The 27,983-nt window shown below is 45.8% G+C and overlaps 14 protein-coding genes across 14 annotated transcripts; 5 read left to right on the plus strand and 9 right to left on the minus strand.

Annotated features, from left to right (window-relative positions):
* Positions 1-90: 90 nt before the first annotated feature.
* FSST1_009995 (arylsulfatase) lies at positions 91-2,369 on the plus strand (the record flags this gene model as incomplete). The annotated part of the gene is made up of 8 exons (XM_083227019.1): positions 91-156; positions 230-538; positions 596-762; positions 816-992; positions 1,063-1,374; positions 1,425-1,438; positions 1,495-1,582; positions 1,631-2,369. 8 exons carry the CDS (start codon positions 91-93, stop codon positions 2,367-2,369), a joined length of 1,872 nt encoding a protein of 623 aa, XP_083085956.1.
* An 884-nt stretch (positions 2,370-3,253) lies between these two features.
* FSST1_009996 (uncharacterized protein) lies at positions 3,254-4,896 on the plus strand (the record flags this gene model as incomplete). The annotated part of the gene is made up of 5 exons (XM_083227020.1): positions 3,254-3,476; positions 3,526-4,413; positions 4,464-4,541; positions 4,594-4,782; positions 4,832-4,896. The coding sequence occupies 5 exons, from the start codon at positions 3,254-3,256 to the stop codon at positions 4,894-4,896; spliced, it is 1,443 nt and encodes a 480-aa protein (XP_083085957.1).
* Positions 4,897-5,268: 372 nt separating this feature from the next.
* FSST1_009997 (FAD-dependent oxidoreductase) lies at positions 5,269-6,593 on the minus strand (the record flags this gene model as incomplete). Its single annotated transcript, XM_083227021.1, has 2 exons — positions 5,269-5,994; positions 6,054-6,593. 2 exons carry the CDS (start codon positions 6,591-6,593, stop codon positions 5,269-5,271), a joined length of 1,266 nt encoding a protein of 421 aa, XP_083085958.1.
* A 265-nt stretch (positions 6,594-6,858) lies between these two features.
* On the minus strand, positions 6,859-8,058 carry FSST1_009998 (monocarboxylate transporter; the record flags this gene model as incomplete). Its single annotated transcript, XM_083227022.1, has 1 exon — positions 6,859-8,058. One exon carries the CDS (start codon positions 8,056-8,058, stop codon positions 6,859-6,861), a length of 1,200 nt encoding a protein of 399 aa, XP_083085959.1.
* A 629-nt stretch (positions 8,059-8,687) lies between these two features.
* On the minus strand, positions 8,688-10,099 carry FSST1_009999 (monocarboxylate transporter; the record flags this gene model as incomplete). The annotated part of the gene is made up of 2 exons (XM_083227023.1): positions 8,688-9,993; positions 10,041-10,099. 2 exons carry the CDS (start codon positions 10,097-10,099, stop codon positions 8,688-8,690), a joined length of 1,365 nt encoding a protein of 454 aa, XP_083085960.1.
* Positions 10,100-10,955: 856 nt separating this feature from the next.
* FSST1_010000 (cysteine synthase) lies at positions 10,956-11,894 on the plus strand (the record flags this gene model as incomplete). The annotated part of the gene is made up of 1 exon (XM_083227024.1): positions 10,956-11,894. One exon carries the CDS (start codon positions 10,956-10,958, stop codon positions 11,892-11,894), a length of 939 nt encoding a protein of 312 aa, XP_083085961.1.
* Positions 11,895-12,052: 158 nt separating this feature from the next.
* On the minus strand, positions 12,053-13,219 carry FSST1_010001 (transcription factor domain-containing protein; the record flags this gene model as incomplete). The annotated part of the gene is made up of 3 exons (XM_083227026.1): positions 12,053-12,637; positions 12,691-12,903; positions 12,956-13,219. 3 exons carry the CDS (start codon positions 13,217-13,219, stop codon positions 12,053-12,055), a joined length of 1,062 nt encoding a protein of 353 aa, XP_083085962.1.
* An 805-nt stretch (positions 13,220-14,024) lies between these two features.
* On the minus strand, positions 14,025-15,238 carry FSST1_010002 (uncharacterized protein; the record flags this gene model as incomplete). The annotated part of the gene is made up of 4 exons (XM_083227027.1): positions 14,025-14,326; positions 14,380-14,505; positions 14,555-14,923; positions 14,986-15,238. The coding sequence occupies 4 exons, from the start codon at positions 15,236-15,238 to the stop codon at positions 14,025-14,027; spliced, it is 1,050 nt and encodes a 349-aa protein (XP_083085963.1).
* A 1,014-nt stretch (positions 15,239-16,252) lies between these two features.
* On the minus strand, positions 16,253-17,350 carry FSST1_010003 (aromatic alcohol reductase; the record flags this gene model as incomplete). The annotated part of the gene is made up of 4 exons (XM_083227028.1): positions 16,253-16,747; positions 16,804-16,926; positions 16,983-17,267; positions 17,321-17,350. The coding sequence occupies 4 exons, from the start codon at positions 17,348-17,350 to the stop codon at positions 16,253-16,255; spliced, it is 933 nt and encodes a 310-aa protein (XP_083085964.1).
* A 1,226-nt stretch (positions 17,351-18,576) lies between these two features.
* FSST1_010004 (uncharacterized protein) lies at positions 18,577-19,732 on the minus strand (the record flags this gene model as incomplete). Its single annotated transcript, XM_083227029.1, has 4 exons — positions 18,577-18,839; positions 18,904-19,256; positions 19,327-19,556; positions 19,628-19,732. 4 exons carry the CDS (start codon positions 19,730-19,732, stop codon positions 18,577-18,579), a joined length of 951 nt encoding a protein of 316 aa, XP_083085965.1.
* Positions 19,733-20,091: 359 nt separating this feature from the next.
* On the plus strand, positions 20,092-21,193 carry FSST1_010005 (uncharacterized protein; the record flags this gene model as incomplete). Its single annotated transcript, XM_083227030.1, has 4 exons — positions 20,092-20,196; positions 20,247-20,448; positions 20,541-20,879; positions 20,940-21,193. 4 exons carry the CDS (start codon positions 20,092-20,094, stop codon positions 21,191-21,193), a joined length of 900 nt encoding a protein of 299 aa, XP_083085966.1.
* A 638-nt stretch (positions 21,194-21,831) lies between these two features.
* Positions 21,832-22,633, minus strand: FSST1_010006 (uncharacterized protein; the record flags this gene model as incomplete). The annotated part of the gene is made up of 3 exons (XM_083227031.1): positions 21,832-22,250; positions 22,310-22,539; positions 22,596-22,633. 3 exons carry the CDS (start codon positions 22,631-22,633, stop codon positions 21,832-21,834), a joined length of 687 nt encoding a protein of 228 aa, XP_083085967.1.
* A 1,393-nt stretch (positions 22,634-24,026) lies between these two features.
* FSST1_010007 (uncharacterized protein) lies at positions 24,027-25,410 on the plus strand (the record flags this gene model as incomplete). Its single annotated transcript, XM_083227032.1, has 3 exons — positions 24,027-24,266; positions 24,405-24,501; positions 24,560-25,410. 3 exons carry the CDS (start codon positions 24,027-24,029, stop codon positions 25,408-25,410), a joined length of 1,188 nt encoding a protein of 395 aa, XP_083085968.1.
* A 172-nt stretch (positions 25,411-25,582) lies between these two features.
* FSST1_010008 (uncharacterized protein) lies at positions 25,583-25,917 on the minus strand (the record flags this gene model as incomplete). The annotated part of the gene is made up of 2 exons (XM_083227033.1): positions 25,583-25,687; positions 25,744-25,917. 2 exons carry the CDS (start codon positions 25,915-25,917, stop codon positions 25,583-25,585), a joined length of 279 nt encoding a protein of 92 aa, XP_083085969.1.
* Between the last annotated feature and the right edge of the window lie 2,066 nt (positions 25,918-27,983).

Below are 27,983 nucleotides of genomic sequence, written 5' to 3' on the forward strand. Positions count from 1 at the left end.
TTCATCTTACTCTCTTCCCTCCCCCTTCCTCCCCTCATTCTATCTCATAAGACCAGGTCTATCCAATACCACTATCTATAGATATTGATAATGGCCAACTCTACTGATAAAACGCCAAGGCGTCCCAACTTCCTGTTCATTCTTGCTGATGATTTGGTGCGTCGTTGATTGCACCAGCATCCAACTTATATATCGTTATGACATAACTAATTGCTTCTTTCTGTTCCAGGGCTTTTCCGACATTGGTTGTTATGGCGCCGAGATCGAAACCCCCAATATCGATCGTCTTGCCTCAGAAGGCATTCGTATGCTGAACCACCATGCTGCTGCGGCTTGTTCCCCCACACGAGCCATGCTCCTCAGTGGAACTGACGCACATCTTGGTGGCTTGGGCGTTCTGATAGAATACAAGAGTAACGAAAAAGGTGCAAAACGTTATGGTGGAAAGGCTGGCTACGAAGGCTACCTCACTGAAAATGTCGCAACCATTCCTGAGATTTTAGAAGACAATGGCTATTTTACTGCCATGTCCGGGAAGGTGAGTTGCGTAGATACGCGATTCGAGCTTTCAATCAGACATCTAATTGGGTTATAGTGGCACTTAGGTATGCGCGATGCCCAAGGACCTTGGAACCGTGGCTTTCAAAAGGCATTTACGATGCTTCATGGGTGTTGCAATCATTATGGATGGGAACCTATACAAGAGAAGTTCCCTGTTGGTGGTCGCCCAATTCATGCAGAGAATGGCAAGAAAGTCGATATGTAAGAATTGCTACGGCATTTATCTTTATTTATGCTGACTCTTTTTCATCCAGAACTCCCAACAAAACAGAAGACCCGAATGGTTTCTACTCCACGGACGCCTACACTGACAATCTCATTCAGTATCTCGAGGGAAGAACGGAGGATGAAAAGAAGAAGCCATTCTTTGCATACTTACCATACACTGCGCCCCATTGGCCGTTGCAGTGTTCGAAAGCACAACGCGACAAGTGAGTATCTCAGACTACTCTAACTCAACTTACATAAGCAGTTCATTAGAAGCTAACATTTTTCATAAAGGTACAAGCGCATCTACGACGATGGACCCTATGCACTACGCGAACGTCGATTGAAGAAACTTGTAGACTTGGGTATCATAGACAAGTCTGTTATACCTCACAAAGTAGAGACAGAGACAATGGGAGTTGGTGAATGGGACGACCTTTCCCCCGAAGAAAGGAAACTCTCGAGTCGAGCGATGGAGGCATATGCAGGTATGGTAGATTCTATGGACGTCAATGTCGGGAAGGTAGTGGAATATCTCAAGTCAACGGGCGAGTACGACAACACCTTTATTGTGTTTATGAGTGATAACGGAGCCGAGGGAGCAGCGTAAGTTTCCCATCCTGAAAACGTTGTGAAGTATTAGCTAACTCATACAGCATGGAGGCCATTCGTAAGTTATATCTCTTGACTTTATGATGATCTTCTCAACTGAGTATCTTCTCACAGCTGTCATGGGAGATAAAATAACCAAGGCAATTCATCAATACTACGACAACTCTTACGAAAATATTGGTTCTTGGAACTCCTTCACCTGGTATGTCTTCCCATTGCAAAATCGATTCTGAGTTGACAATGTGATCAGGCTTGGCCCCTTGTGGGCTCAGGCATCCACTGCACCGTCGAGATTGTTCAAATGCTTTCCATCACAAGGAGGTATACTTGTACCATGTATCGTGAAGCCTCCGGCTCAGACGTTCCATTCGTCATTCCAACCAGGGACCTTCGACCGATCATTCTCCACCGTCATGGACTTTGCGCCTACCTTCCTCGAACTAGCTGGAGTATCTCTCCCCACTTCTGAAAAGATAGCTACGACAGAGGCTGGAAATGGTAGCGCTGCTCCGTACACAAAAACTGTTCCACTCCGAGGAAGAGAAGTACATACCATTCGAGGAAAGTCCTGGGTACCGTTCTTCGGCCGAGCCGAAAAGGTTGAAGATGATGAGATGTGGACAATTCACTCTTCTACTGAACCTGTTGGTTGGGAACTATTTGCAAGAGGTGCTCTAAGAAAGGGTAACTGGAAGATTGTCCACATTGCCAAGCAACAAGGTGGTGCTGGAGAAGGCGATGAAGGTTGGGAGTTGTTCAATGTTGTTGAAGACCCTGGAGAAACAGAGAATCTGGCGGAGAGTAACCCTGAGAAACTACAGGAACTACTCGTACATTGGGATGAATATGTGGTTGAATGCGGAATCGTGTGGGGAGAGAAGGCGGAGGCTCTTGGTCTTTACAAGGCCAGTGCTCCGGAGCTTTGGGAAGATGATACAGAGTTGCAAAGGGGGTGGATAGGTGCAAAGGCTGGTCAATGTCTAGCTTGATAGGAGACCACTTTGATAGCTCTAGTCAGGTAAGTGTTTCCGTGTGCTTTGACAAACCCTTGTGGGGTTTTCCATGATAATCTCCGGTCAAGTGCTGGACTACTAATTATGCTGACCAAGCGTATATTAATCAATCTATTCTATGAAACGCTTTTCCAATTCGGCTGTTAGTCCGGCAGTTTAGCGGATCAGATAAAGACTAGAACAATTAAGCGAGATTAACAGGGGAATGCCGTTGTTGATCTTTGTGGATTGACATCTTGGTACTACCGTGCTAGGGAGCTGTTTTATAAGCCAACTGAACAAACCTCGCAACGATCTTATAGTTATCGACCGTAATATTGGGGCTCTAAAGAATTGTTCTCCCTCTGACCAAGTATACTAATAGCCGAAGTGACCTTAATGTAAAAAGAAACAGTCTGGTTAAGAAAGGCTATTACAGAAAGCAACTGTCCTTTCCCGGGCATGATATAGGTATTCGCGAAATGTACACTATATACTCCGTATATAGAGCGAAATTTATCCAATAACATCTTGAAAAATTATCAAAAACATTCTCCGATGAAGGAGAAGTTAGTGGGTCTGCAGCCTGTTAGACATGTTTTAGCATGTTTGCAAAATACTACGTGGGGAATAGAACACTCACCATTGTAGCATTGAGCCCCGTTCCACCACGGATCATATCCGAGTTGGGCCTTGACGGAATCAAATTCGCGATACTATGACAAGCATCCCTTGAGTAGCGCGGCATACGCGTCCTCGAGAGTAAAAAAGAGGACTTGCCATCGGTAAGTGAAATTACTTAATAATAGCTAGATCCAGTTCATTCTTGGCATCGATATATTGCTACTGCTAATTGTCAAGACCTTTGGAACACCAGAAAAATGCGACTTATCAAGTTTTTCATCACAATCTTACCTGCCGTTATTGCTCTCTCAACGGCCCGCTCTGGTATTAACAGGCAGTTCAAAAAACCCGCTGCCCAAGGTATCAATCGCAATGTTTTCAAACACGCAGCTACCAAGTCGTCTCTTGAATATGTCACCAACTCAGGAATTTGCGAAACAACGCCTGGAGTGAATCAATATTCGGGTTACCTTGACTACAGTAAGCGCATTGACATTTATAGCCAGGATCCGATACTAACAATCTCAAGGTCAAAATGCAAGCATGTGGTTTTGGTTCTTTGAGGCACGGAATAAACCTAGAGAGGCCCCTCTAGTTCTTTGGCTTAATGGCGGTCCTGGGTGTTCTTCTGAAATCGGTGTTTTCCAAGAGAACGGACCTTGTCACTTCATTAGTGAAAATGACACTGAACCGACTCTCAATCCGTATTCATGGAACGAATACGCCAACATGATATATATTGACCAACCAATCGGTACAGGCTTCAGCGAGGGTGCCGAGAACGAAATCATCAATTCGACTGTTGAAGCAGCTCCGTATGTCTGGATCTTTATGCAAGCCTTCTTGGACAAGTTTCCAGAGTACATGTCCCGAGATTTTGGGCTCTTTACTGAATCCTACGGCGGACACTATGGTCCCAAATTTGCGGAATATTTCCTTGAACAGAATGACAGAATTCGGGCGGGTTCTCTACACGGTCATGAAATTAACTTGGTTGCTCTAGGTATCAATAACCCTTGGATCGATCCCATGTCTCAGTTCAAAGCCTATGCAACCTACGCCTATAAGAACCCTTACAGGCAGATTATTAACGAGAGCCTCTATGAACACTTTATCGACTTGTACGAGAAAGATTGCGTTCCTCTACTGGAAAAGTGTACAAAAACAACCATGCAGCTGAAAGCTTGTTCCAACGCTAGCCTCACTTGCAATACAATTATGTACGATGAATTGATTGAAGCAAGTGGAGTCGACTTTGGCGTGAATGATATCCGAATCGGCAGTCAAGATGTCGATCCGGCTGAGACATATGTGGACTATCTCAACCGGGAGGATGTGAGGAAAACAATTGGTGCTCGCAAAGAGTTTGAAGAATGCAATTTAAATACCTTTTACAAATTTGGCGATACAGGAGACGGTAAGTTTCACCTTTTATAAAGTGTCAACGTATATTTACTAATTATGCAGATGCACGCTCGTATTCAAATACGTTAACCAACGTTGTGAATCGAAATATCACGACACTGATCTGGGTTGGTGACGCTGGTAAGATTTTCTTTACAACTACATTTTTCGTATGCCTGCTCACGAAATGAAGACTGGTCTTGCAGCTGGCCAGGCGTTCTCGAAGCTGTAAACTCGTTAAATTGGCATGGCCAAATTGAATTTACCTCAACCGAATCAAAGAATTACACTGTTGATGGCGAGTACCATGGCACGTACAAAACGGTTGACAACTTGAGCTTGTTTAATGTGCATGGAGCTGGGCATTACGTTTCATATTACCGTGAGTGCATTGTTCTCGGATACTTGTTCAACGGCTAACACTGATGGAGAACCTGAAACTGCACTGCAAGTATTCAAACAGACTATGCAACAAAGGAGGATTTTCTCAACATAATGTTGCTTGTGCAAATAAAGAGATGTGGTTGATGCTAGAGGTTTCTCCGTCTTGATAAGCTTCAAGGTGTGTTGGCGGCGTTGGGCGAGGTCAGCCTCAGAGAACCATAGGTCCTTCTTGAAGGGTGGGAGCGTTTTCAGGACAGGCATTCAGGGCAACTTGTTCTGGGTTTGTCGTATCTAGCTTGAGAGAAATGTTCTTTTATTATACTCTAAAAATCACAAAAACAGTCTATCTAAAAGGTTCATAAGTCTAACTTCCAAAACAACATCTAAATAACTCCAGAGAGCCATAATATCCCAAGTTCCCGTCGCAAAATCAACATCATCAGTATAAAAAGGGGGCCACCAGGCGTCTGATTGAGAAACCAGTTCATTTTGGACCATGCTCCTCAGCAAAAGCTGCTATCATCTGCTGCGCCCCATTATCATTATACATCAACGTCTCCATATCGATACTACTCTGAATGTGCTCATAAGCTCGGGGTTTCATCTCTTTCTCATAGGCAACGATTGCTCTCTCTAAAGCTTCTGCGTCAGCTTCTTGGTTGTAGGTTCCTTCTTGAACAGCACCAACTTCCGCCAAAATTTGATCGAATAGTACCAGAGAGTCGTACATTGCTTGGTTCACACCTTCGCCATTTGGAGTGGCTAAATGTGCTGCGTCGCCAAGTAGAACAACCCCAGGAGCTCGAGTCCAACGATGTTGGCTGTTGGTCTCAGAAAAGAGGTTTTTGTCGAGACGGTAAAGTGGCCAAGGACGCCATGGAACTTCAGCGGCACCGATCAAAGTTCTCAATTCTTCTGTCCAAGATTCAAAGAAACCTCCAGGTCCAAGCATTGTGTTTCGTGCTTTTTCCATGTCGGCGGGATCGGCATCACCACCAGGAAGTGTCAATGACTCAGGGCCTAATAATCCCATGTACATTCGGTATGATGAATCAGACATTTGTTGTACCGCAAGGGTAGCCTTGGCGCTCATAGCCATGGCAGTTCCTTTACCAGCCATTTGTTCCGCCAGCTGGTATGCCGGATTGCTCGGAGATATCCGGCCTTCTATGAAGGCCTTGCCAGAGTATTGGGGCTTAGCATCAGTAATCTATGATTCGAGTTAGCTCAAGAGCTGTATAGTAAGCCAAATAAATCTTAAACACTTACAAGAGATCGGACTTTGCTCCATGCACCGTCTGCTCCAACGATCATTCGGAATCCGGTTTCAGTTGATCCGTCGCGGAATCTAAGCGTATAGTTGTGGGCACCTTTACTACCAGAGTTTTCATTAGGCTCAACGGCATCCGTTATCTTGCCCCAACGGATACGTTCAGCAGGGATAGAGTTGAGTAAAATCTGTCGCAACTGCTGACGATCAATCTCTGGTCTATCACTTCCATTAACGTCGACATCGTCTCCTAAAATAGATCGAAATTCTCCTCTGGAATCCATCAAGGTCATTGTGGTGGCATCGTAGCGAGCAAGAGACTTGAATTGATCATGAAGACCTCCGCGACGAAGAGCCTCTTGACCAGTGGTGGGGTGAATATCAAGAGTGCCGCCTTGACTTTTGACGGCTAATGATGGCGAGGCGTCACGCTCGAAAACAACGTAATTGATAGAAGCAGTTTCAAGTAGACGGGCGAGAGTTAGACCACATGGGCCGCCGCCGATGATGGCGATTGGTGCAATGTTTGGGACTTTCATGTTGACGTGAGATAGAGAATTGTAAACTAGGAAAAATGGGATGTCTTTGTGGTATTTAAACTAAACATTGCTTATAGCCGCGGACTTTCTGACATTTCCATCGCGTCCGAGCGATAGTCTCGGTCCCAGCCTTGTACGCGGGGAGATATGATTGGTCAAAGACTAACTATGGATCAAACCTGGGAGACAGTAACATCCGAGATGACGGGGAAGCATCGAATCATAGCGCTAGCTCGGGACTTTCTAAATCCCGACTAAGATGATCTCAAAGCCCCCATACCCATTCCCACTTCCCACCAGCGCGCTCAACCATCAATTCTATCCTTGCCCATTGAACCGATATCGTTGAAATTAGCATAAAAACTCCCACTAAAACAGCCATATAGAGATAAGAATCTGGAGACGCGCTTCCAGTCACGAGTAAACCTGACACTGGTGTGCCCATCAAACCAGCTGCTCCTTGAAACATATACATGATACCAGTAATATGAGGCATGTCAGACATACCAAACAGCTCAACTAAAGCAGGCGAGAAGAGTCCAATATACGCACTGGCGAATAACCCGTACATGACTGTGAAGGCAATGAACAGTGCTCTGCCAAGTTCTATATCTGATGACCCTAGAGCTGTGCTCGAAACCCAGAGGCCTGCTGTGGACGTGCAACTTAATAATGTCGTGAGAAAGAATGAGTCTAGCCGCCCAATCCTATCGGCAACAAATCCGACTCCGACCTTTCCGATAGCATTGCAAGCGTTGCTCAGAGCTGTAAAGTTTGCTCCATCCGTCTCGTTGTAGCCAAGTGTTTTGGAATAGGCTGCAATATAAAAGATGGGAGTATAATATGCTGCGCTTTGAAAAAAGGCGTTGATGCTCTGTGCGAGGAACTTGCGAGTCATTACAAGATCTCGTGGTGGTAGGGGAACTTTGAAGAGTCCAGTAGCCCAGCCAGGTCGCTTATCGGTACTCTTTAATGAAGCAGCCATCTGTGGTTCCCAAGTCAGAGCAAAGCCGGATATGCAAATGAGAACTGTGCATATACAGCCCGTCAGCCGTAGAGTATTTGGATACCCAAACTGGCTAATGCAGGCCCTGAGGACTGGAGACCATACCAGTCCGCCAACACCTGTCCCAGAAGAGATTATTCCCATACACAATGCCCTGTGGCGGCCAAACCAGCTAGGTGGGACAACCATGGACGGCATAAACGATAAGCATGTTGCAATACCGATCAAAAGCCCCTGCGTCAATTGCAAGTGCCACAAGGAAGTTCCAAAACTCGCAAGTACACTAGCGATACCGTATAGTATGCCTCCAGTGCACACAACAGCCGATGGTCTAAAGTATTTGGTCCATGAAACGACATACGGTGCCCCGAGCTTCATTGAAGACGCGGCGATACTCCCTATCAATGTGATCTCAGCAGATGAGGCCCCAGTGAAAGGGTTGCCTGGTTCTTTTGACATGTCTTCGTATAGGGATTGGAAAATTCCGAAACTGAATAAAAGTCCGCAACCTGAAAAGTTCAACATGAACGCGGCTACGATTATCGAGCATTGGCGCCTGCAAAAAGTAAGTATTCCGTCATTAGAACTTGGGTTGTGATGTAGTACCATTTTGATGACTTATTAGGCATCTGGCTAACGCCTCGTTCACTTTCTTCAGATGGCATAACTCCATGAAATGTTGATAAAGGATGATTCGTTTTAGTATTGTCTTTGCTGTTTGAACAATGAAGTAGTACAAGTGGAAAAGGCGAATAAATAGTTCCAGCTCGGGTATGTAGATTGGACTCGCCGGGTAAAAGTGTCAAAAACGGGCCTCGTGTTTTTCGTAGCGCAATTTCAGCTGCAGGCTAACTGAATGACCTGTGCCAAGACAATATCTGGAAATAATTTGCGATCTTATCTCTGACGCCGAGTGGGGATGAGTGGGCCACGTTTAATACAGCCTAGGATGCGCAAAGTCTGGCGTATGATATTGAAAAGGAGAGGTTCCAAGGTGAAGGGATTATATGTCTTAATTTTATTGTTAAGGAGTCACTAAGTATCTAGCTATAGGCTTCACTGCCTTTTCTTATCCAGGGGTTAGACAGTTACAGCTTCCATCTCCACTTAGAGGTTCCGTTACCAGACTCTCTCATCGCTTCCAGCCTCACTCCAGCAACAGCGATAGCAGCCGAAGCCATAAGTGCTCCTGTCCATCCCGCCATTGAAGTATAGTCGCTAGGATTCCTAGATACCCCTTCTCCCCGTACAAGCACGCCAGCAACAGGTGAACCAACAAGGGTAGCTAATCCCTGCACCATGTACATGACACCCGCAATTTGTGGGAATTCTTGAACGCCAAACAACTCAACAAGTGCTGCTGGAAACAGACTGATGAATGCACTGGCGAATAGCCCATACAACACAGTAAAACTAACGAAAAGAATGCGAGCAATTCCTTCGTTGGTATCCCCAACTAACGTGCTTGGGATCCAAATTCCCACGCAAATCAAAGCGGTCAGTAGGCTTGTTAGAAAGAAAGAGTTAAGTCTACCCAATCTGTCTGCAATAAATCCAACGGCAATTTTGCCAATGGCGTTGCAAGCATTACTTACCGCTGTTAGATTTGCGCCTTCTTTCTCAGTGTACCCCAGAGACTTGGCATATAGAACGGTGAAAAATACCGGGATGTAATAGGCAGCACCCTGGAAGAACGTAGTGGCAGCTTGTATGAAGAATACTCTTTGCTGAACCAACTGTCGACTAGGAATTGGGATCTTGAATATGGCAGTAATGGGAGAAAGAGCAGAGTTGTGTGCCGACAGGTGTTTTGCCATAGACGCGTCCCAGTTGAGACAAAATCCAGAGATACAGATAAGTATTGTAGCAATACATCCGGTTAGTCTCAACGTGTTTCGGAACCCCAAGCTGTTGATACAGGCCGAAACTGCAGGTGTCCAAACTAAGCCGCCTAAGCCTGTACCTGCAGAAACAATGCCCATGGCCAAGCCTCTCTTTTTTTCGAACCAAGTAGGAGCAACTGTCATTGACGGCACGAAAGAAAAGCCGGTGGCAAACCCTAACAGCAGTCCTTGTGTAACCTGGAAATGCCATAGAACTTTGCCAAAGCTTGCGAGAACCGAGGCTACACCGAACAGTACTCCTCCAAGGCACACAACAGGTCGAGGGCCGTAGTATTTTGTCCACGCCATAACAAACGGGGCCACAATAGTCATCAGCGCTGCTGACAGAGTTCCGATAAGATCAATGGTGGCGGACGAGGCACCAGTAAAAGGAGTACCGGTCGTAGAAACCATAGCTTCGTAATGTTCCTGGTATACGCCAAAACTGAAAAGAAGCCCACAAGCCGTGAAGTTGATCATGAAGGATGCCAACACTATTGAAGCGTATCTCCTGCCATTTTTTAGAATAAATAATAACCGGGAATATTTGTAGCTTACCATTTTGAATATTGCAGCAGATCGCTATCGTTCTCCGTCGTTGGGTTGGTAGCAGTCATGATTAAACAAGTTGTCTGTATCGTAGACTGTAGTGTGATGTCTAGAACAATAACCATGGGAAGTGGTTGGCATTATATCAAGCAGGTAGCCAGCCACAATTACGGCAGCCTGGTTCGGGACTATGGGAGCGGCGTTTAAATTCGATTTCAAAATGAGCTTGTAAGTTTGGTCACTCATGTGATAATAAATACGTATCTGGAACAATCATGGTGATTTTTTGCGATCAAAGGCGGCCTTAGCCGATTAGTAACTTCCATCTACTCTTTCATTGGTGAGTATAAGAAACTAGCTGTAAGGGCAAATCTTAGTACCGGCCCGAGAGGGCGCATGTTCGATTGGTAGCGTCAAGTAACAAGCCGTTGGTTTCTTGGAGTAATATTTTGCGATCGATAAGAGATACCCTGTAGCTACAATGTCTGACAGCAATGCGATTGGACAGCTCAGAATTGGGGACAACGTCTCGGAGAGTGCACTGGTCGCCTCTCGTCTAAGCTAAGCAATTTTAGGCAGCTGCTGTAAGTCTAGCTGAACAATGTTCGCAAAATATTGCCAACATTTCAGACGCTGCTCCACAGGACTAGCCATGATGTAAACTGCTAGGCAATAAATTGACTCTTTCTTTCACATGAGAAATACCGTTCCTGTGCTAGCTCATCAGAAATATCTCAGTAGGCTATGAGAACATGTTTATAAATTGAACCCCGTAAATCTACCGCAAAACCTATCGCACGCCCTTCATCCCTTTTCACCTAGCCAAACCAACACCCTCTCGGTTTCTTCGCGTATTTCAGCGAGACCTACAGTGGCAGCTAAATCTTTAGAGCTGTATAACTCAACCCCAACCAAATCGTCGCCATGACTCCTCCTCCGACCGACTCGATACTCCACACAATAGGAAATACCCCGGTAGTGAAACTTCAACAGGTTGTTCCTGAAGGTTGCGCAGATGTGTATGTGAAGCTTGAATTTTTCAGCCCAACAGGCTCATACAAAGACCGCATGGCAAAATCAATGATCGAGGAAGCCGAACGATCCGGACGACTTGCCCATAACATGACTGTTGTCGAAGCCACAGGTGGTAGCACAGGTTCATCGCTGGCATTCGTTTGTGCTGTGAAAGAATATAAATTTGTGGCCCTCTCTTCCAACGCGTATGCAGACGAGAAACTACGCACCATGTCGGCGTTTGGGGCCACAGTTGATATAACCCACAGCCCTACCGGAAAAGCCACTGCAGATCTGATGACGCATATGAAGGAGAAAGCCGTTGGGCTCAGCAAGCGAGATGGCTACTTCTACACAGATCAGTTCAGCAATTGTGACGCACTCGTCGGATATAGACAGATTGGACATGAACTTGTCGCTCAATTTCCGGATGGGTTTGACGCATTCTGCGGTTCGTTTGGAACCGGGGGTATGGTGATGGGCGTTTCTAGTATCCTCAAGCCAGCTATGCCAAAAATACGAGTCATTCTCGTCGAGCCTGATGGTTCAGCCCTGCTTTCAAAGGGACAGAAAGGCGCCCACGGTGTTGATGGGATCTCACCTGGGTTTATCTCTCAACACGTCGATGAAGCATTATACGATGGCACGCAGGTTGTACAAGAAGAAGAAGGGCGAAGGATGTGCAAGGAGCTTGCTGAACGCGAAGGACTTTTCGTTGGAACGTCATCAGGACTGAATATTGCAGCTGCAATCCAACTTGCCAAAGAACTTGGGCCAGGAAAAAAGGTTGTTACAATTGCTTGTGATACGGGGATGAAATACCTCACCGGATCACTCTTCTCGAGATAGCAGCTAGGTAGAAACTTTGAGAAATAAAAATATTGTCTTGCCGCTTTACATAAGTTTGTTTTAAAATGATGAAAGTGTGAATTACCATGTATTCAGTATTAGTTTAGGTAAAGTAGCGTGGGCTTGCGGATCAATGATTGTAGAGATGGCCTTCTAAATTATGCGAACCAAGGAACTGACAAATCGAAACTCGGACAAGACCACCAGCCAGCCTGTTCCGCCCCAACTCGGAGGTCTTGCTGCTTCCAAATAGTTTCGACAATAGCACGAGTAACGTGCATATTTCCGACCTTCCGTACCGTGTCCATTTTGTTGAGAACTTCAAGAATTTGCAATCGCTGCTCTTCCAGTTTTACTTCGCAAGCTATAATAAAACAGGGCCAAGGACTCGATGCAACTGAAAGTCCTGTTAATATGGAAAGCGCCTGCTGCAAGTACACTGTTCTACGATCCTCATCTCCATCTACTGGCACTACACGCTGTAAGTATAGCAGAGCGGCTAGCCGATACAGTTCCGCTTTGGCTAAAGCTTCCGCCGGGCTGGGGTGTAACGAGTAGTTGGTTTCGTCGGGGCTGAGGCGCTGATCGAAAGATGAAAGTATTGCTTCCAACGTGGATCGCTCCTCTCTAGCTTCAGCAAGTACGCGTATATCGTTGTGCTGTGAGAGGATGTCTGCACGAAGTACATTGATACGGTGGATAACACCGAAAACGCCCGGCGAGCATCCCAAGAGGCCTATGATCTGTTCCGAGTTCAAGTAAGAAATTGATCCCCACGACGGACGGTGTTACGTACAGTTGATGAATCGTTGAGTGGAATTTCATGGCGGATTGGACATTGCGTCTGCCGTAGAGGGTGAGCAAAGTTGTCAAGTACATCATAGTACATGACCCAAACAGACAAGAACTTGGAGATCTTGCTATGCTTGTATTCTAAGCTCAAATTGTGTAAAACCCTCCTGGCCCCTTCTAAATGAGTGTAAAATTGACCCTCATCAACGTCGAACACCTGTCGATGTTTTGTTAGCTTCGTCCGAAATACCTCAAGAAATCCCACCTACGCTATGCATGCACAGCATCATGACTGCTGCCAGTTGCGATGGCGTACTATTTTGAGCATAACTATTTGTGTGCGTTAGTGAGCGTGTAAGCGCTTCGACTGCTTTTGTTCTAAAAGGATTCGCGGCATTATGGCCCCAGCGATGATGGCCTGAGATAGCAAGCATGGAATAGAACAGCGCATCGGTAGATGCGTCATGTGAAGACAGGGCTAGTGGTGGTAGTTCCTGCCATAACCCATTATCGAAATGAGTAGTTGAGCACATTGGGGCTATCACTTGAAGATCTTGAAATTACTGTCAGCTCAATGTGCTACTAGTCGATTACCGAGAATCTCAATACAAACAGTAGCTGAAGATCGCCCGTTCTTGGTGAGTACCATGTTGGTATAAAGTGGGAGCACATGGTGACCCTGCTAGGGCGTCCATGAGTGCCCTATGCCAATCCAGTCGGCCTGCCGCGAGATCCAGATCTCTCGAGTTGAAGTTAAGAAACTTTATATCATTCTGGGTAGAGTTTGCAAATAATGGCGGCCGCTCGGAGTGGGCATACTGGGGCCCGATAGTAGACTCAGGTCGTCGCCATACGAGCCGAGGATCATAGCCCTCGCAAGCTCTGCTGGTGCGAAGGCAGTTGTTGCAATGAGGGAGGCTTCTGTCGCAACCAACTTTGCGGCCTGATGCTTAGTTAGCTTAAATCCAGACTCAGACGAATGGTTTGTCGGACTTTTACATGTCCAACAGCCTCTTTTCGCTTTGCAGGAATGTGATTGCGCTCTCATTCTCGCAAAATTCAATTGAACGGATAGTTATCTATTGCTCATAGTATTTAGCAGACTGTAAAGTGGACGTGTAAGGACATTAGGCTACGGAGGTTTGCCCCGAGTTTAGCCGAAGCATCGGAGCGGCTATATAATCTTCCGGCTATGTAAGCTTTTCTCTTATGCACTAAGCCTACTATAAATGCTATGCTAACAAAGGTGAGGCTTTGTGGTCAGAATATTGGTGGCTGCATACAACAAGTGTTCAAGTCGATGATATAATCCCTTTCCGGTCTAATTCTTGGTCAAGGTTAAGCGTCTCGCAAGTCCGCAACGTTGGCTAAGATCGTGTCCTCCAGGCTTACCCAGCCCTCACGCCCCAGTTCCTGTAGCAATTGCTCGGCCTCATCGCGTGGAAGAATCTCATTGAGGTCCGAACCCGCAGAGAAGTTACTAGGGAACTCTTTCCCAGGAGCGGCCTTTCTGAGAATATCCAAAATTTCATCCCAACTGAATCGTCCAGCAAAGCCGAAAATTCGCCTATCCTTAATATGATCGAAGATAGCAGCTGCAACATGCAATCTACCTGTATCTTGGACATCGATATAATACTCTAATTGCTAATTAGTACTAGCCTTCCTTCATGTTAATATAGCTTAGACGTACGTGGCACTATCATGTGGTGAAAAGGTGTCACCTGGCCTTGCCATAACGCAGCAGGAAGAGCAGAGCTACTGGCATGCCCTTGGTTTACGGAATCGAGGGATTTGCCGAAGTTGAAATTGGGAAGAACTGTAGATGTTAATGGATGATTATGCATTTGCGTACTGATATCGCTGACCTGCGTTGACGACTAAATCGGGGCGTCTATTGCGGTTTTCTTTGTGAAATTTCCAGATCTCCCTCTCAGCCTCGGTTTTACTGGCGGCATAAACGATCCCGCCTCGCTCTGGAGTATAGGGGGGATCAGCCCACGCAGCCTTCACCGCTGCGTCATTCCAACTATCTTCATCAACTTTGATGCCAGGCGCACCTGGTGTTGAGAGGACAGCTGCAGACGAAGATGACGTTAAAACAAATCGCTTCACAGAAGGCTCATTATAAGCCGACTTGAGAGCGTTCAGAGCGAAGGCGATAGCCTGTGGAATTACAGCGTTAGGATCTGCCGAGAAGCTCGTAATGCTGGCGGTGTGTGCCACGATAGCGACGCCTATCATGAGAATTAGTTAGTTATCACAAAATTCTCGCAGAGCTTTTCGGCGCCTAAAGTACCTTTGACAGCTTCGTCGAAAGCGCCATCAGCTGTTAGGTCAGTAACAGCGATAAGCTCGAACTTGCCCTCGCCGTGCTTTTTATCAAGAGCAGCTTTGAGCCAAGTGTTCTTCTCTACATCTCGAACGGTACCGCGGACCTTATAGCCGTACTCAAGGAATTGGTCGGAAATGTGGGAACCCAGTAAGCCATTGGCACCAGTGACAAGGACAGTAGAGCCATTAGGGACCGCGGGATTACTCAGAGGACTCATTGCGGCTTATCAACAAGAAATAGGGTGTTAACGTGTATGGGAAAGTTTTGTTAAATGCGTAAGAATAGGCAAGGTATTGAGATATGACTTACTCCCTTGGATTCTGCATGCAGCAAGCGAAGTAGGATGCCCTTATATATGAGACAAGAAGTGGCTTATTAATCTAATGGTTTGATATGTCGTGAGCAGAGCTCCCTAGAATTAGCTACTGCTTTGGTATTCTGAAGGAGGATACGGGATAGGATGTGATTAATTAATTAATCTGCCCACTTTTTCGGTACTGGGACTGGCTGCTTTCAAACATAACAACCTATGAACACTAATCATTTATTCACTATTCGTTTTAACTTTACAAATCAGACAGAAGAAGTCGAGTTCCGTCGGGTTAAGTATCAGCCCGATGCGGCCTAATAACTAATCTTTCCGATCCATCGACCCATCTTTCTAGAGAACTAACCTATCACTTTATTGGCCAAAAGGGCTGTAGGGTGCAACTAAATCCACTCACACTAACCTTCAGCACAGGACTTCAGAACGACCACTCTCCCTGTACTGGCTGAGCTGAATCGATAGGTAACGATCTGGTAACCCTCGGATAGTTTAATACAAGCCTTGCTAGCTATTTACTACATAGCTCTATCTGATTGGTTTAGCGTCGTAAACTTCAAGACCCCTGGATTCACGAACTCTAAATAGATTTTACAGAAAGGTTATATTTGACTAATGCGTCATTTAATTGATAGAGAACCCTTGTATTGTTAGGCTTTCTGATTCACTCATGAGCAGAGGTGGACAAAGGCAGAGCATCTATTATCTTATACAGAAGGGGACAGGTTCAGATATCAATATAGTCTGCATATTCACTACCAAGCCCGCATAGGACTTACCCTATAGCCCACCAGCTACTAATAAAACTTTGCCTCTATACGCCTTACCCTAATTATATGGGGCCCGTTAACTCCCAGAGAGCTATGCCGCTTGAAAACGAGACTCAATTAAGGGCACTACTTCAATCTATATGCTCGCGGGTTTGCCAAGGTCTATAAATCTTCTATTTTCAACCGCTAAGCACTCGTTGAACAGTCTCATCAACGTTTTCCACAGAAAGACCCAGTCTTTGTGCCATTGGGCGGTGCCTAGATGTGTATGATCTTCTAAACCTTCCTTGCCAAAAACAAGTGCCCCGATTAACTTTGAGCCTCCGTTTATAATATCGCCCTCACTGAGGAGCTTGAGTGCTTCAGCTCTTATTGCTTCAACAGGCACCTCAACCCGTTCCCATGTGGAGCCGGTGGCCTTCTCAAGAGCGTCGAGAACTTCCAGCTGGGTAGTATTAAAGGACTCAATAGAAACCAGATTATTAGCCGTCAGAACAGGATTACCAAGGATAGCCACAAGCGCACGCCCGACTTGCTCTCCATTGCTGGCAGTGAACCTAGTCTTGCCTCCATCGATCAGTTGAGCCTTTCTGTTGGCCAGGTCAAATCCCCAAGTGCCTAGAGGGAGGCCCTACACAAATACATGTCAATCTCTTGGTTACCTCACTATGAGACGGAGGTACTTACCCAATCAAATAGCGGCCCAGTAACCAAGGCTGTCCAGGTTATGACGTCTTCTCGGGTCTTCAGATAGTCCAGATACTGTTTCTTAGACTCGAAGAAAGGCACCGCAGCCACAACTGCCGAATTCTAAACAAGTCAGCATCTCAGAGTTGATACAAGGTGTTCTCAAGATCGATACTCACGGTAGAGTCAGATCCGTACTCGCTAGGAATAAATCTCTTGACACCAACGGCGATGGCCGCTTCGATAGCGACAGATTGCTCGGCCAAGGAAACGATTGGGAGGAAGCTAATGACGGCATCCTTGTCTTTAAAAACCTTCTTTAGGGACTCGATGGTAAAGTCGGTCTTGACTACAGTAATTGCTTCGGGAAACGTGGCCTCGGACGTTGCGCGGACAACTGCAGTAACCTTAAGATTCGATCGGACAAATGTTGGGATCGTTAATGCTCCCAGGTTCCCACTGGCCTGATGAGAACTGTCAGACATCTACTCGGCATGGGTGTTTTCGGAGGACATACAGCAAGAAGAACAACACTTTTGAGAGCCATTATGTGAGATTCGGAGAGTGTTTCGTCCTGGTTATCTTTCAAGGCAGGCAGGATTGATTATTGATTGGAAGCATAAATAAAAAATTACTGGTGGTGACATGTGGATGAACTACGATGAACCTCACTTATATGCTGTGTCCCACGAGTTGTCATAATATGCATTTTGAACTTTGCGGGGTTCCTCCTGGAGCGGACTTTACATACTAGTATAGACTGTGAGCGGAGAATAAGCGGAATATGTTCATAGCAGGACACGGAGGCGGCACATCTCCAACACCGAATTTATCGGCGTTCGCTCAATCTTCAGTCCTGTGACTCTGTAACGTGGTAAATGGTGATGACCATAGAGTGACCAGTACATATCCCCACCACCAAGGCAGCAAAGACTCAGCCACGCGCACTATCTGACAAATACAAAAAAAGGGGGTTCTGTCTGTGCAAGGCAATGACTCCCATACGATGCTGCTATTCATGTATCTAGAGCTTAGCAGCCCCAGACAAAAAGTTTAACTCAAAGCAAGCATACAAGCGCATTTTGTGATCAGATCTAGGTTGGGCCGCCTCCACGCCTAATGTTATGTAAGAGTGGGCTTCAACATGGCTGCCCCTTTGTCACCCATCACATAGCCATTCTTACCAGCAAATTGACGAAACAGCGTCAGAACAGCTAGCCACTCTTCCGAAGGCCGTGAAGTGAAGTAAGCTGCACCATCTAACTTCTGCTCTCCACCCAGCCAGGGACCTCTTCGTTACTCCCTGGTGGTATTTCTCCACACTACGGGATAATGGTCGCCAGAAGTATCCTCCCACCTTTCGTAGGTGAAGTGCTACTATGTTCTCGAAGCATTTTGCCACCCGCTTCAGGTCGTGATTGATAGGCCCAAGTTAAGGCCGAGCTCTTGGGAACGATCCATATCTTGACACGAGCCTCTCGCTTGTTACGTCAGGCTTTTTGAGGCGGTTGTTCAACAAAGGTGGCTTTGTAATACTGTGGCTTAGAGTGAATAGGCTCATCGTAAAAACGAAAATGCATCACGACGCACGATATAGCCCAGACCTGGTAGCCATGACCTCTGTATGAGAACTGGGTTTGCTGGGAGGCTTCACATTGTGGATCTAAGATTACTATGTATGCAGCTCGTCTTTCTGCGAACCTAACCATCGGTACTCTACATGTACGAGACCGTAACGCTTCGCGACGAAGTACCGCGATCTCTCAGCTCGTGCTATTCCCTCGTTTTGCCCCAGCCTGCTGTGATAACCTCCCTCACAGTTCGGGCCTTGATCTGTGGAAAGATCTCATTGAGTGTTTTTGTTGTAGGTTGCAGGTTGAATAGACCTGACTCAAACCAGACACCGAATGTGGCAAACAGAGCCTGGATCTGCTCTTTGGGCATCTGGCAATACAAGGATGGGTGTGAAGGCAGCTCAGTGACTTTTCCCGCACGCATGGTATCAAGGTTGTCGTAGATCACTTCGAACTTTTCACCTTTGGTTAGGGTCGTCGGTCAGCCTTCGAGACTCCTTCAATAAATACAATGACACGTAAATACCTATGATGTCCTCGGCAATGCGCAGAAACTCATTCCAAGTTATGGTTTCACCGATAACGAAAGTTTCTCGTTCCCATTTCGGGAGATCCAGGCTCGCAGCGGTAAACTCAGCAACATCCAAGGTGTGGGTAAATGTGACTGGTATATTCCCAGACCCTGGAATGGCTGCCTTCTTGTGCTCAATATCAACGGCGATGATGTTTTGGCGCTGGAAAGACTTGACACGAGGGTAGCCCCAGAAGTCGAGAAAATAGCCCACATAGAAGAGAGTATACTCCAACGACGATCTCTCCAATGCCTCGACCGCGTCAAGCTTGGCCTTGCCAATATCCATGTTTCTTTCACTGACTTGACTAGTACACCACATCTACTATCAGCTTGTGCTTGTTGACTTGATAACATTTCAGGTTCCAGAGGACGTACGCTCTCGAGTAGGGGATACCCCAAATGCTGGGAATAAAACGCCTGGTGCACTGGGATGCCTCAGCCGCCTTGACCAGATTCACCTGAGTAGAGCCATCAGTGGTGACAAACAGAGTGGAGATTATCGTGGCGACTTTGTTGTCCACCAGGATCTGAGTTAGGTCTTCAACGTTACTATAGTCTACCTCAAGGATGTCAATGCCGATTTGAGCCTTCAGTGCTGAGTTCGCCTGTAGCTGTTAGCGCTGGGACGTGATTTCTACGGTCTAGCCGGATTTTTTCTTTTAGGGATGATGCTGACCAACCGACTGAGAATTTTGACTTCGTAGTTATCTCTCCGGTTCACAGCTTCCGCAATGGCTCTGCCAATGCCACCTGTACCCCCGGCAACTGCAACCGTAATCATGGTGATGTTGAAAGATGTACTGAAGAGTATCTATCTGGATGGATCCAGCACCGAGTCTCCAGCGGGTCTTCTAGAGCGATATTTATGGAAAAGGTCGAGCGCTGACCGATAATTTCACACCACATGCTATGCCAATCACAACGTTGAGCCTGTTCGTCCGTCATGCGGCTGAAGGTACGATCGGGACCGGGCACAGAGTCTGTCCGACGGACGAGCATCGGCCGAAATCGAAGCTCTAAGAACGTCATAAATTCGCATTGCACAGTTCAGAAGCTTGCCATACTCAGACTAAATTCATATTCAAGCTCAAACTTCAATTCCCTGAGCCTGGTATAGGGCTCTAACTCACAGATTTTATTATGGTCAATGTTGCTGTCGCAGGGGGCACGGGAGGCGTTGGACGCTCGATTATTGATGCTCTCAAGCAGGATGGAACCCATAGTGCCATCATTTTAACCCGAAAGGTAAGTGCGTTAACTCGCTACGAAGTCTGCTAAAACAAAACTATACGTAGGCTCCTGATGATATCGATCATGGTTTTCCGGTCGTCACGGTCGACTATGAGGACGTTGACAACCTTCACGCCGTGCTCCAAGAGCATAACATCGAGACCGTCATCTCAACCCTCGCAATGCACATTATTGGTGTTGGAAGATCGCAGATCAATCTCATCGAGGCAGCCGAAAGAAGCGAATCCACGAAACGATTCGTGACTAGTACTTGAGCCGTCCGAGCTCCTACAGAGCAAGCCCCCTGTAGCCACAAGCATAGTTATTGCATCGCTAACTAAGCGTCGCTAGTCACTTAGCTCTGTTACCCCATGGGTTTCAGCACATCGACTCGTACAAAAAGCTCGAACAGACAGGCCTCGAATGGACTGCCTTCAACGTAGGTTGGTTTCTGGAATACTATGCGATGCCGTATGTGGACACATACATCCCGCAGACGACATTTGTGGTAGATATGGCCAACTGTCATGCCTCCATTCCTGGCGACGGTAAGCAGGCGATGACATTCACTTACACAAAGGACGTGGCCAAATTCGTCGTCGCGGCACTTCAACTCCCGAGCTGGGAACATGATACATATGTCATCGGCGACAAGATGACTTGGGAGGAGTTCGTTTTGCTTGCTGAAGAAGTCAGAGGTAGGCATCTAACACGCTCGGGTGGCCATTCATAAGCTGACAGGTGCCGTGCCACTGCAGGGAAGAAATTCTCCGTCACGTACGACAGCGCAGCGAAGCTCAAGGCTAGCGAGGTCACTGAGCTTCCTGGGCAAGTTGCCGCATACGATTACTTCCCTAAGGAATGGGCGCAGAAGCTGTTTTCAGTGTTTGGCTTCTGGGTGACTGAAGGGATCTTTGACTGGCCCGAACACAAAACATTGAACCAGCAATTTCCAGGCCTTAAAGTCACTTCCGCAAGAGAGATGCTGGAGCGGGCGTGGAAAGGGAATTAGGCAAATACCAGTGTGTTTATGTATGTAATCACGATCCATGCTAAGGCTTGTACTGATAGTGGAACCTTCGGTTGTGGGCACCAAGTAATTGACATGCATCGCTACGACATCAGTCGCTGGCTACTATAGAAGAATTCAGATTGGCCTGCACAGCGGAGCACCAACTATCACGCTTCGCGCCATGTTATTCCCTATTCGTAATAGCCAGTGGTGGACGTCCTTTCCAGGGCGTAACAAAAGCGTCATCGGGCCAAGGTGAAGCTTACTCTGACGTTGTTACGATGTAGGTTTTTACGCCCCCAACAACCCCCTTACTTAGCATGCTCGCGAGAATTGAATTGTATAGCGCTTATGAGAAGATACAGAGATTAACGATGGTCTAGTTAGAAGTAGACACATAATTATCATACTTCCCCGTCCTATAATTCCTCCGCCTTCTTCCTAGCTATCTCCTGGCCGTGCTTGTATACACTAGCTCGGCTCTCCTTGTTATCCAGCCCTGCAGCCTTGAGCAAGGTGCTGTCAAAGACAGTTCTAGGCCCAAATGCATTCAGTAGCCACACGGTGTAGGCGTTAGTGCCTTTCCAGAGGAAGGGTTGTTTCCCACTGATGACAGCACTAACTACCTCACGAGCGAATTATTCTGGGGACATTGTCATATCCAAATGCTTCGTTGTTCTTTGCTTTACTGCAGCCTCTACATCGCGGTATATGCTAGCGGCTCTAAAATTGATGTTACCGGTCGCCATAAGCGGGGTAGATACTTCTCCCATATGCAACGTCATAACCTTTATTCCCAAGGGTTGGACCTCAAGCCTGAGAGTATCCGAGTAGGCTACTACTGCTGCCTTGGTTGCGTTATATGCAGAGGAGAAGGGGCTCGGGAGGCGTGCTAGGACCGACGCGACATTTACGATAGTTGGTGCCTTGCCCGGAGCGACTGAGGCCAGAAGGAGAGGGGTAAAGGCTGTAACCACTTCCATCAGGCCGAATACATTCGTGTCGAACAAGGCGCGAACACGAGCGGGATCGGCTTCGATTGCAGGTGCTTCATATACTTCAAGTGTATTCGTCAGTACCCGACACAAAAGATCGCCGCGCAATTGAGTAACGTACAGGCACCGGCGTTATTAAAAAGGGTGTCCAGCGACCCTCCTGTACGCGTTGCTACCTCAGCCTTCAAGGAGGCGATGCTCTCGGGCTTCGTTACATCAAGAGTTAGGGTTTCAATGCCGCGTTCAGTCAGATTTTCAAGAGTCTTGAGGGAGCGCGCTGTGGCGAACACACGGAAGCCTTTCGACGCAAACTCCAAGGCCAATGCATTGCCGGCACTGCCCTGGGAACACCTGTTGTTGAGGTTAGAAAGTTGAACCAGAGGGAGAAAGAGAGTTTCAATGCGCACCCCGTGATGAGAATCGATTGTTTCGTTTCGTTGGACATTATCTGCAAGGAGAGGCACTATAGACAGAGAGGCATGAAAGACATAAGGGTTTAATAGTAAAACAGACAGATATGCTACTGAATTTAATAAATTCATAAATTGTAATCTCAATAACAAACACATCGGCAATATTATGCGAGTCTCCGCCTAGCGTGCAGGTATATAGTGATTTATAATCGTTATATATAGCTAATATTTAAATTTTAAGTTTATACTCGGCGAGATAATTCCTCCGCAAACAGTAGCCCCTGCCTTACTAGCTTTATTTGCAAATAGACTATATAAACGATTAGCCTCTATACTGTCTTTTATTTCTCTTAACTTCTTATTCGTATACTCCTGTTAAACCGTAGCTACCCTGTGCATGGCAGTTCGCAGCCTATTTCGGCAAAAGGAGCTGCTTTTTAATAAAGACAAGATCACATGATATTAGATAAGCCCGATCAGGGTTAGCGCAGCTTGCTTACCCACAAAGAGGGGAATTGCGCAACTACAGGGCAATCTAGACAGAACACGGTCAGAATACAGATTACTTTCCACATAGTGGTTCAACACTAAAGTCCCCCCTCCCGGCGAACCAACAAGTATAGGCTTAAAGCATATTTATTATTGCAAGACCATTTACCCCTCTTCTCCATATTACTTATCAGTCTTCTTCGAAAACAAACACCTCTGATGAGCAAACTAAAATGTCACTTCGCATAACACCGACAAGTCTCAACGCTGCAGGATTTTGTTCCTGGTGCGAGAAATTTTTGAGAAGGGAACCCTCAGACGATATTGAGTGCTTAGTACAATCGCAACATGCAATCAAAGTGGCGGCTAGACGAGGATGCTTTATCTGTGGCTGGCTTATTATAATCATTGATCTAGATATGTTGAAGAGCTTATATCTAGATGTTCCGAGTCCCACGGATAACTCTTTGATCTCTATAAGCTATACAAAGGTTCAAGATGATATGCATAGAAACGTATTCAATGTTTTTGAATCTCAAGGTAGGCTACGAGAGCCTTGAATATATTTATAAGCAACGACTAAGTGTAATAGATCACTCTGGTTCTTTAAGCCTATATCGCCCTCCCGACTCTCTTACGTTCAACAAGTCATATTTTCAGAATCTAGTCACAACATGGATGCAGACTTGTAATGACTGCCATGAACGTTGCAGGAAAAGCTTGGTAGCAAATACTACCTTTCGACCCAGCCGTCTAGTCAAGATCACCAATAAGAGGAATGTTCAGCTGGTTTGTTCCTCAGATCTAGATGGAACTGTTGACTATGTCGCATTGTCGCATCGCTGGGAGACCGTTCAACCTCTCAAATTGTTGCAGAGTAATGTGACTCAATTCCGAACTAAGATTAAGATGACAGACCTACCGAAAACATACAAAATGGCCATAACAGCATGCATCGCATTGCAGTTTCAATACATGTGGATTGATTCTTTGTGTATCATACAGGATTCAGAGGAAGATTGGCAAAAGGAAGCAGCGACCATGCATCTTGTATACGGAAACTCTGCCCTGAACATGTGCATGCCTGGTGCTGCTACAGAAAGAGATGCAAGATTAATAAAACCATTGGACGTCAGAATTGAGCAGGAGGGCGAACCAGCAAAGGCGGCTTATATGGTATGTGCAAAAACATGTAATGAAGACTTATTTTTCAGCCCTTTGAGATATCGAGGATGGGTTTTCCAGGAGTTGTCCCTCTCAAGACGATCTCTCATATTGGGATGTGTACAAGCATGGTGGCATTGTTATGAGCAGCTTTCATGCGAAACGTTTCCAGAAGGAACAGATTATGGCTCCAAATTTGGGCCCGGAGCACCTGAAAAGTCGGAACTCAGTGCAATGAAACTCGGAGGTACGTTACATCTTGAGAAAGCTGAGAATAGATGGTTCTGACTATGTCTTAAATTCAGAGACAAAGCATGCTCATTTGGGGTCACCGTACGAGCACTGGTGGCATATGATAAAACAATATGTCAATTGCAATCTCACGTATGAGACAGATAGAATTATTGCCTTTTCTGGAGTCGCACAAGCATTCCGCCTGTTGCACAATATTAAGGGTCAATATCTAGCCGGCATTTGGAGTCTCAACATGCCTGAGGGACTGCTGTGGTATCGGAATTCGTCGGCTGCGTTTCGTTCAGACAATTACAAAGCTCCTTCATGGAGCTGGATGTCGATAGACGGACCTTACCAAATGCTTGATGAGTGCGAACATGCAACCAGAATTTGTTGCTCGATTGGGCAAATATATCTGCATCTTAAGGATGAAAAACACGACACTGGCCTGATAGACGGTGGTGCTCTGAGAATTCGTGGGCATCTAGTTGGGCCTATCACAAATGGCCCTGAACTAGATGAAGACATCTTATTATGCCATGTGGGAACTGAAGACAGAGCAGACGATGGGTTCTGCATGGTGTACGAGGATGAAGTGGGACTTGATGGGGATCCCTTCATATCTTACCTTAATGGACTAGATCAGGAGTCCACACAAGTTGGTTTGACCTCAGGAGCCTTCCGACAAACAATCACTTTTTCGGAGGCAGAAGGTTCCATCTTTTGTTTGCCAGTGTCCTACTACGACTATCCTGGCAGATTGTATGATTCCGTACTCTGCGGTCTCATTTTGTACAACCCTTCTCACCAGCCTGGGATATACCACCGCATCGGCTATTACGAGTTGAATTGCAAAGCAATTCTAAACATTGAACCGCAGTTGCGAGAAGACCACCCTCTACAATCTATCCTTATTTATTAAGTGTCATAGTTGTAGATATATGTATTGTTTATATATTTTGAGTTTCAAGGAAGAGAGGGTAGGTCTGAAAATTCAGCCAACCATTCTCTCTTTTACAAACAAACTAGGCGTACATAAGTGACATGAAGTGTATCGTTTACCGAATCAATATTGACTTTTCAACCATGGTATTTTACCACCTGCAACCCTTTCCCTTTTGAGTTCCGCCAGGGCAGCAGATAGATCCTCCCAACTTGGCACATTGGGCACCATCGCCACCGCCGCTTTGACGAGTGCACTATTTCGCATTAGTAACAAATTCTCTCCGGCACAAAGAATAGCTCAGGTACATACAGAGCCCTTGGTGCATCCATAGTTCTTTCCATTGACCTTGCAAGAGGTTCCGTTGCACTTGCCCCAAGTGGCAGCACGTCTGCTTTGAAGAGCATTCGCTTCGTTGGGAGAGATGGCACTGGCGAGAGCCGAAGTGGCAGTCAAGAGAGCGAGAAGAGTTGAGGTGAACTGCATGATGAAATAATTGGTATGAGAATGATTGATGGGTTTCGATGGTTTCTGGTGTTTGGAAATGAGGAATAATAAGGGTAGACGGGAGTTTAAATATGCCAAGACGATAATGTTACTCGGTATTCAATCTAGGACCTGACATCAAAGAGGTCCAAGGATCGTATGATGTGCCCAAATCAGCCAAGTGTGAGCCGCAAGATCCACTGAGACATTTCTACAATTGGCTGAAGTCCAAGCTGAGTGAAGCATGGATATAACCCTGTAGACTACAGGTGGTAGGTAGTATTATCTTGGTGGTTGCATATCGAGAGAGAGAAAAATAAGGAAATAAAATATATAGTTATTTACGCTTAAATACCGCCTTTTAGTTGATTCTAGAAAGCACGACGATACCAATATATTTCATGAACTATGAGCTATACTGATGATTTTCGCTGGTTCTTTTGACCGCTGATTGTTAGCTGTTGGCTGTTGGTTGTTGGTCGTTGGTCGTTAGTGCAGATCATTAGACTAAAGACCTTCTCAAAGGGTACCTGTGAAGCATAAACAGGGTTTACCATTGGCTAGAGGAGCTCCATAATTATAAATTAGTTTCCATAGCTCGTATTTGCGGATAAGACGGATGTTCTCTGTTACAGAAGTGTTTTTTGCAATTGAGGCATGTGGCTATAGCCTGATATCGCCACTTAGAATCTAGATTTTCCTTAAGGACGCCTGTTATCACATGCAAGGTAGTGTTCCTCTTGGACATCAACATAGCCGTGACGGTTCTAGTCAGACTGGAGCCTTGAAGATATAATGTGTCTACTGCTATTCCGTCTTGAAAAGTCAATATAACTTCAGAGCGTGGTAACTTTCTCAGTAGAAACCTAAGATTTCAACAATAAAGGTAAACGACAAACGTATCAGTAAGGCTACAAGGCTTTAAAATACCACTTGAAGACATTCATCTGACAATGAAATTGTTATGGTATGTTTTCTTAGACGCTAATTTGCCCAGACTCGGGCCGAGCTGCAAGGATAAATTAAGACTGGGGAAATTATCCGTTTCGCTAGGTTTTAGCTTGGCAATGCAACCGAAGATCGTGGGCATATAACCGCCAGAATGACATGCAAGTTTAGAACCAAAAGACGGCACTACTAATAACTAGCCTTAGTACAAAGTTAAGCTTTCCGTTTCTCTATTGTTTCTTTAATTATTCAACTGCCCCACTGCTGGCTTTCGGGAAGACTTACTAATATTACTAGCAATGGATTAAGGTATCTGGCATCCTGGACATATTTAATTCAATGAAGATCCACCCAAAGTTAACTTTCGCCTTACCTTTGACGAGCTATACCATTGCAAACTTTCACAACTACTATCTATTGAAAGGTTATATTTCAATCCAAGGTTTGGATCTGATGTTAAGCACTATAGCGCTACTGCCATCACTACTGTTCAAACACTGTTAAATTATTAGAATCTACTGTTAAGCGTGCGGTTCCATCAGACAGCAGCTTCCCAAATCATACATCCGGCAACCGAAAAAAAGAAGGGGGAAAAAAACGGTCACTTGACTATCTAGCTTTTGGACGGTACCCGCGGAGATCATCAATTGAATGGAAGTCATTTTCTCCTCACAAACATATTAACCCTTATTGAAAGCCGAGAGAAAATTTGGGGGTTGGCAAAAGCTTAAGTGACCACGAAAAAAACAAACGGCTGTCAATTTAGTCCGGGCATATCATGCCAACCAAGGCGTAAGCGCTAGAATCCTTCAAGACTTTGCACCCAATACACCGCTTTATGGATCCTATAGCGAGGCACAGAAATCTTGGCATGACACGTTAGCGCGCTGACACAGGATTTTAACTGGTCTGAAGCTGGACAAAAAGCAATTTATCACGAGTTCTTTTTGGGCAATCGCCGACTGTCATAGCAACCAAGAATTATAAGCTCATAGTGCCCGTCATGCGACGTGGCACAGTTTTATTTCTGCTTCCATGTTTTAGGCATGAATAATTGTAAAGGGCTATTGCCGAAGCATCGTTCTTAAACAACAAAGTCAAGACTATTTAATATCGCA

Source organism: Fusarium sambucinum, chromosome II (genome assembly GCF_050947815.1).
Source record: "Fusarium sambucinum isolate potato_lamoka chromosome II, whole genome shotgun sequence".
Lineage (NCBI taxonomy): Eukaryota > Fungi > Ascomycota > Sordariomycetes > Hypocreales > Nectriaceae > Fusarium > Fusarium sambucinum.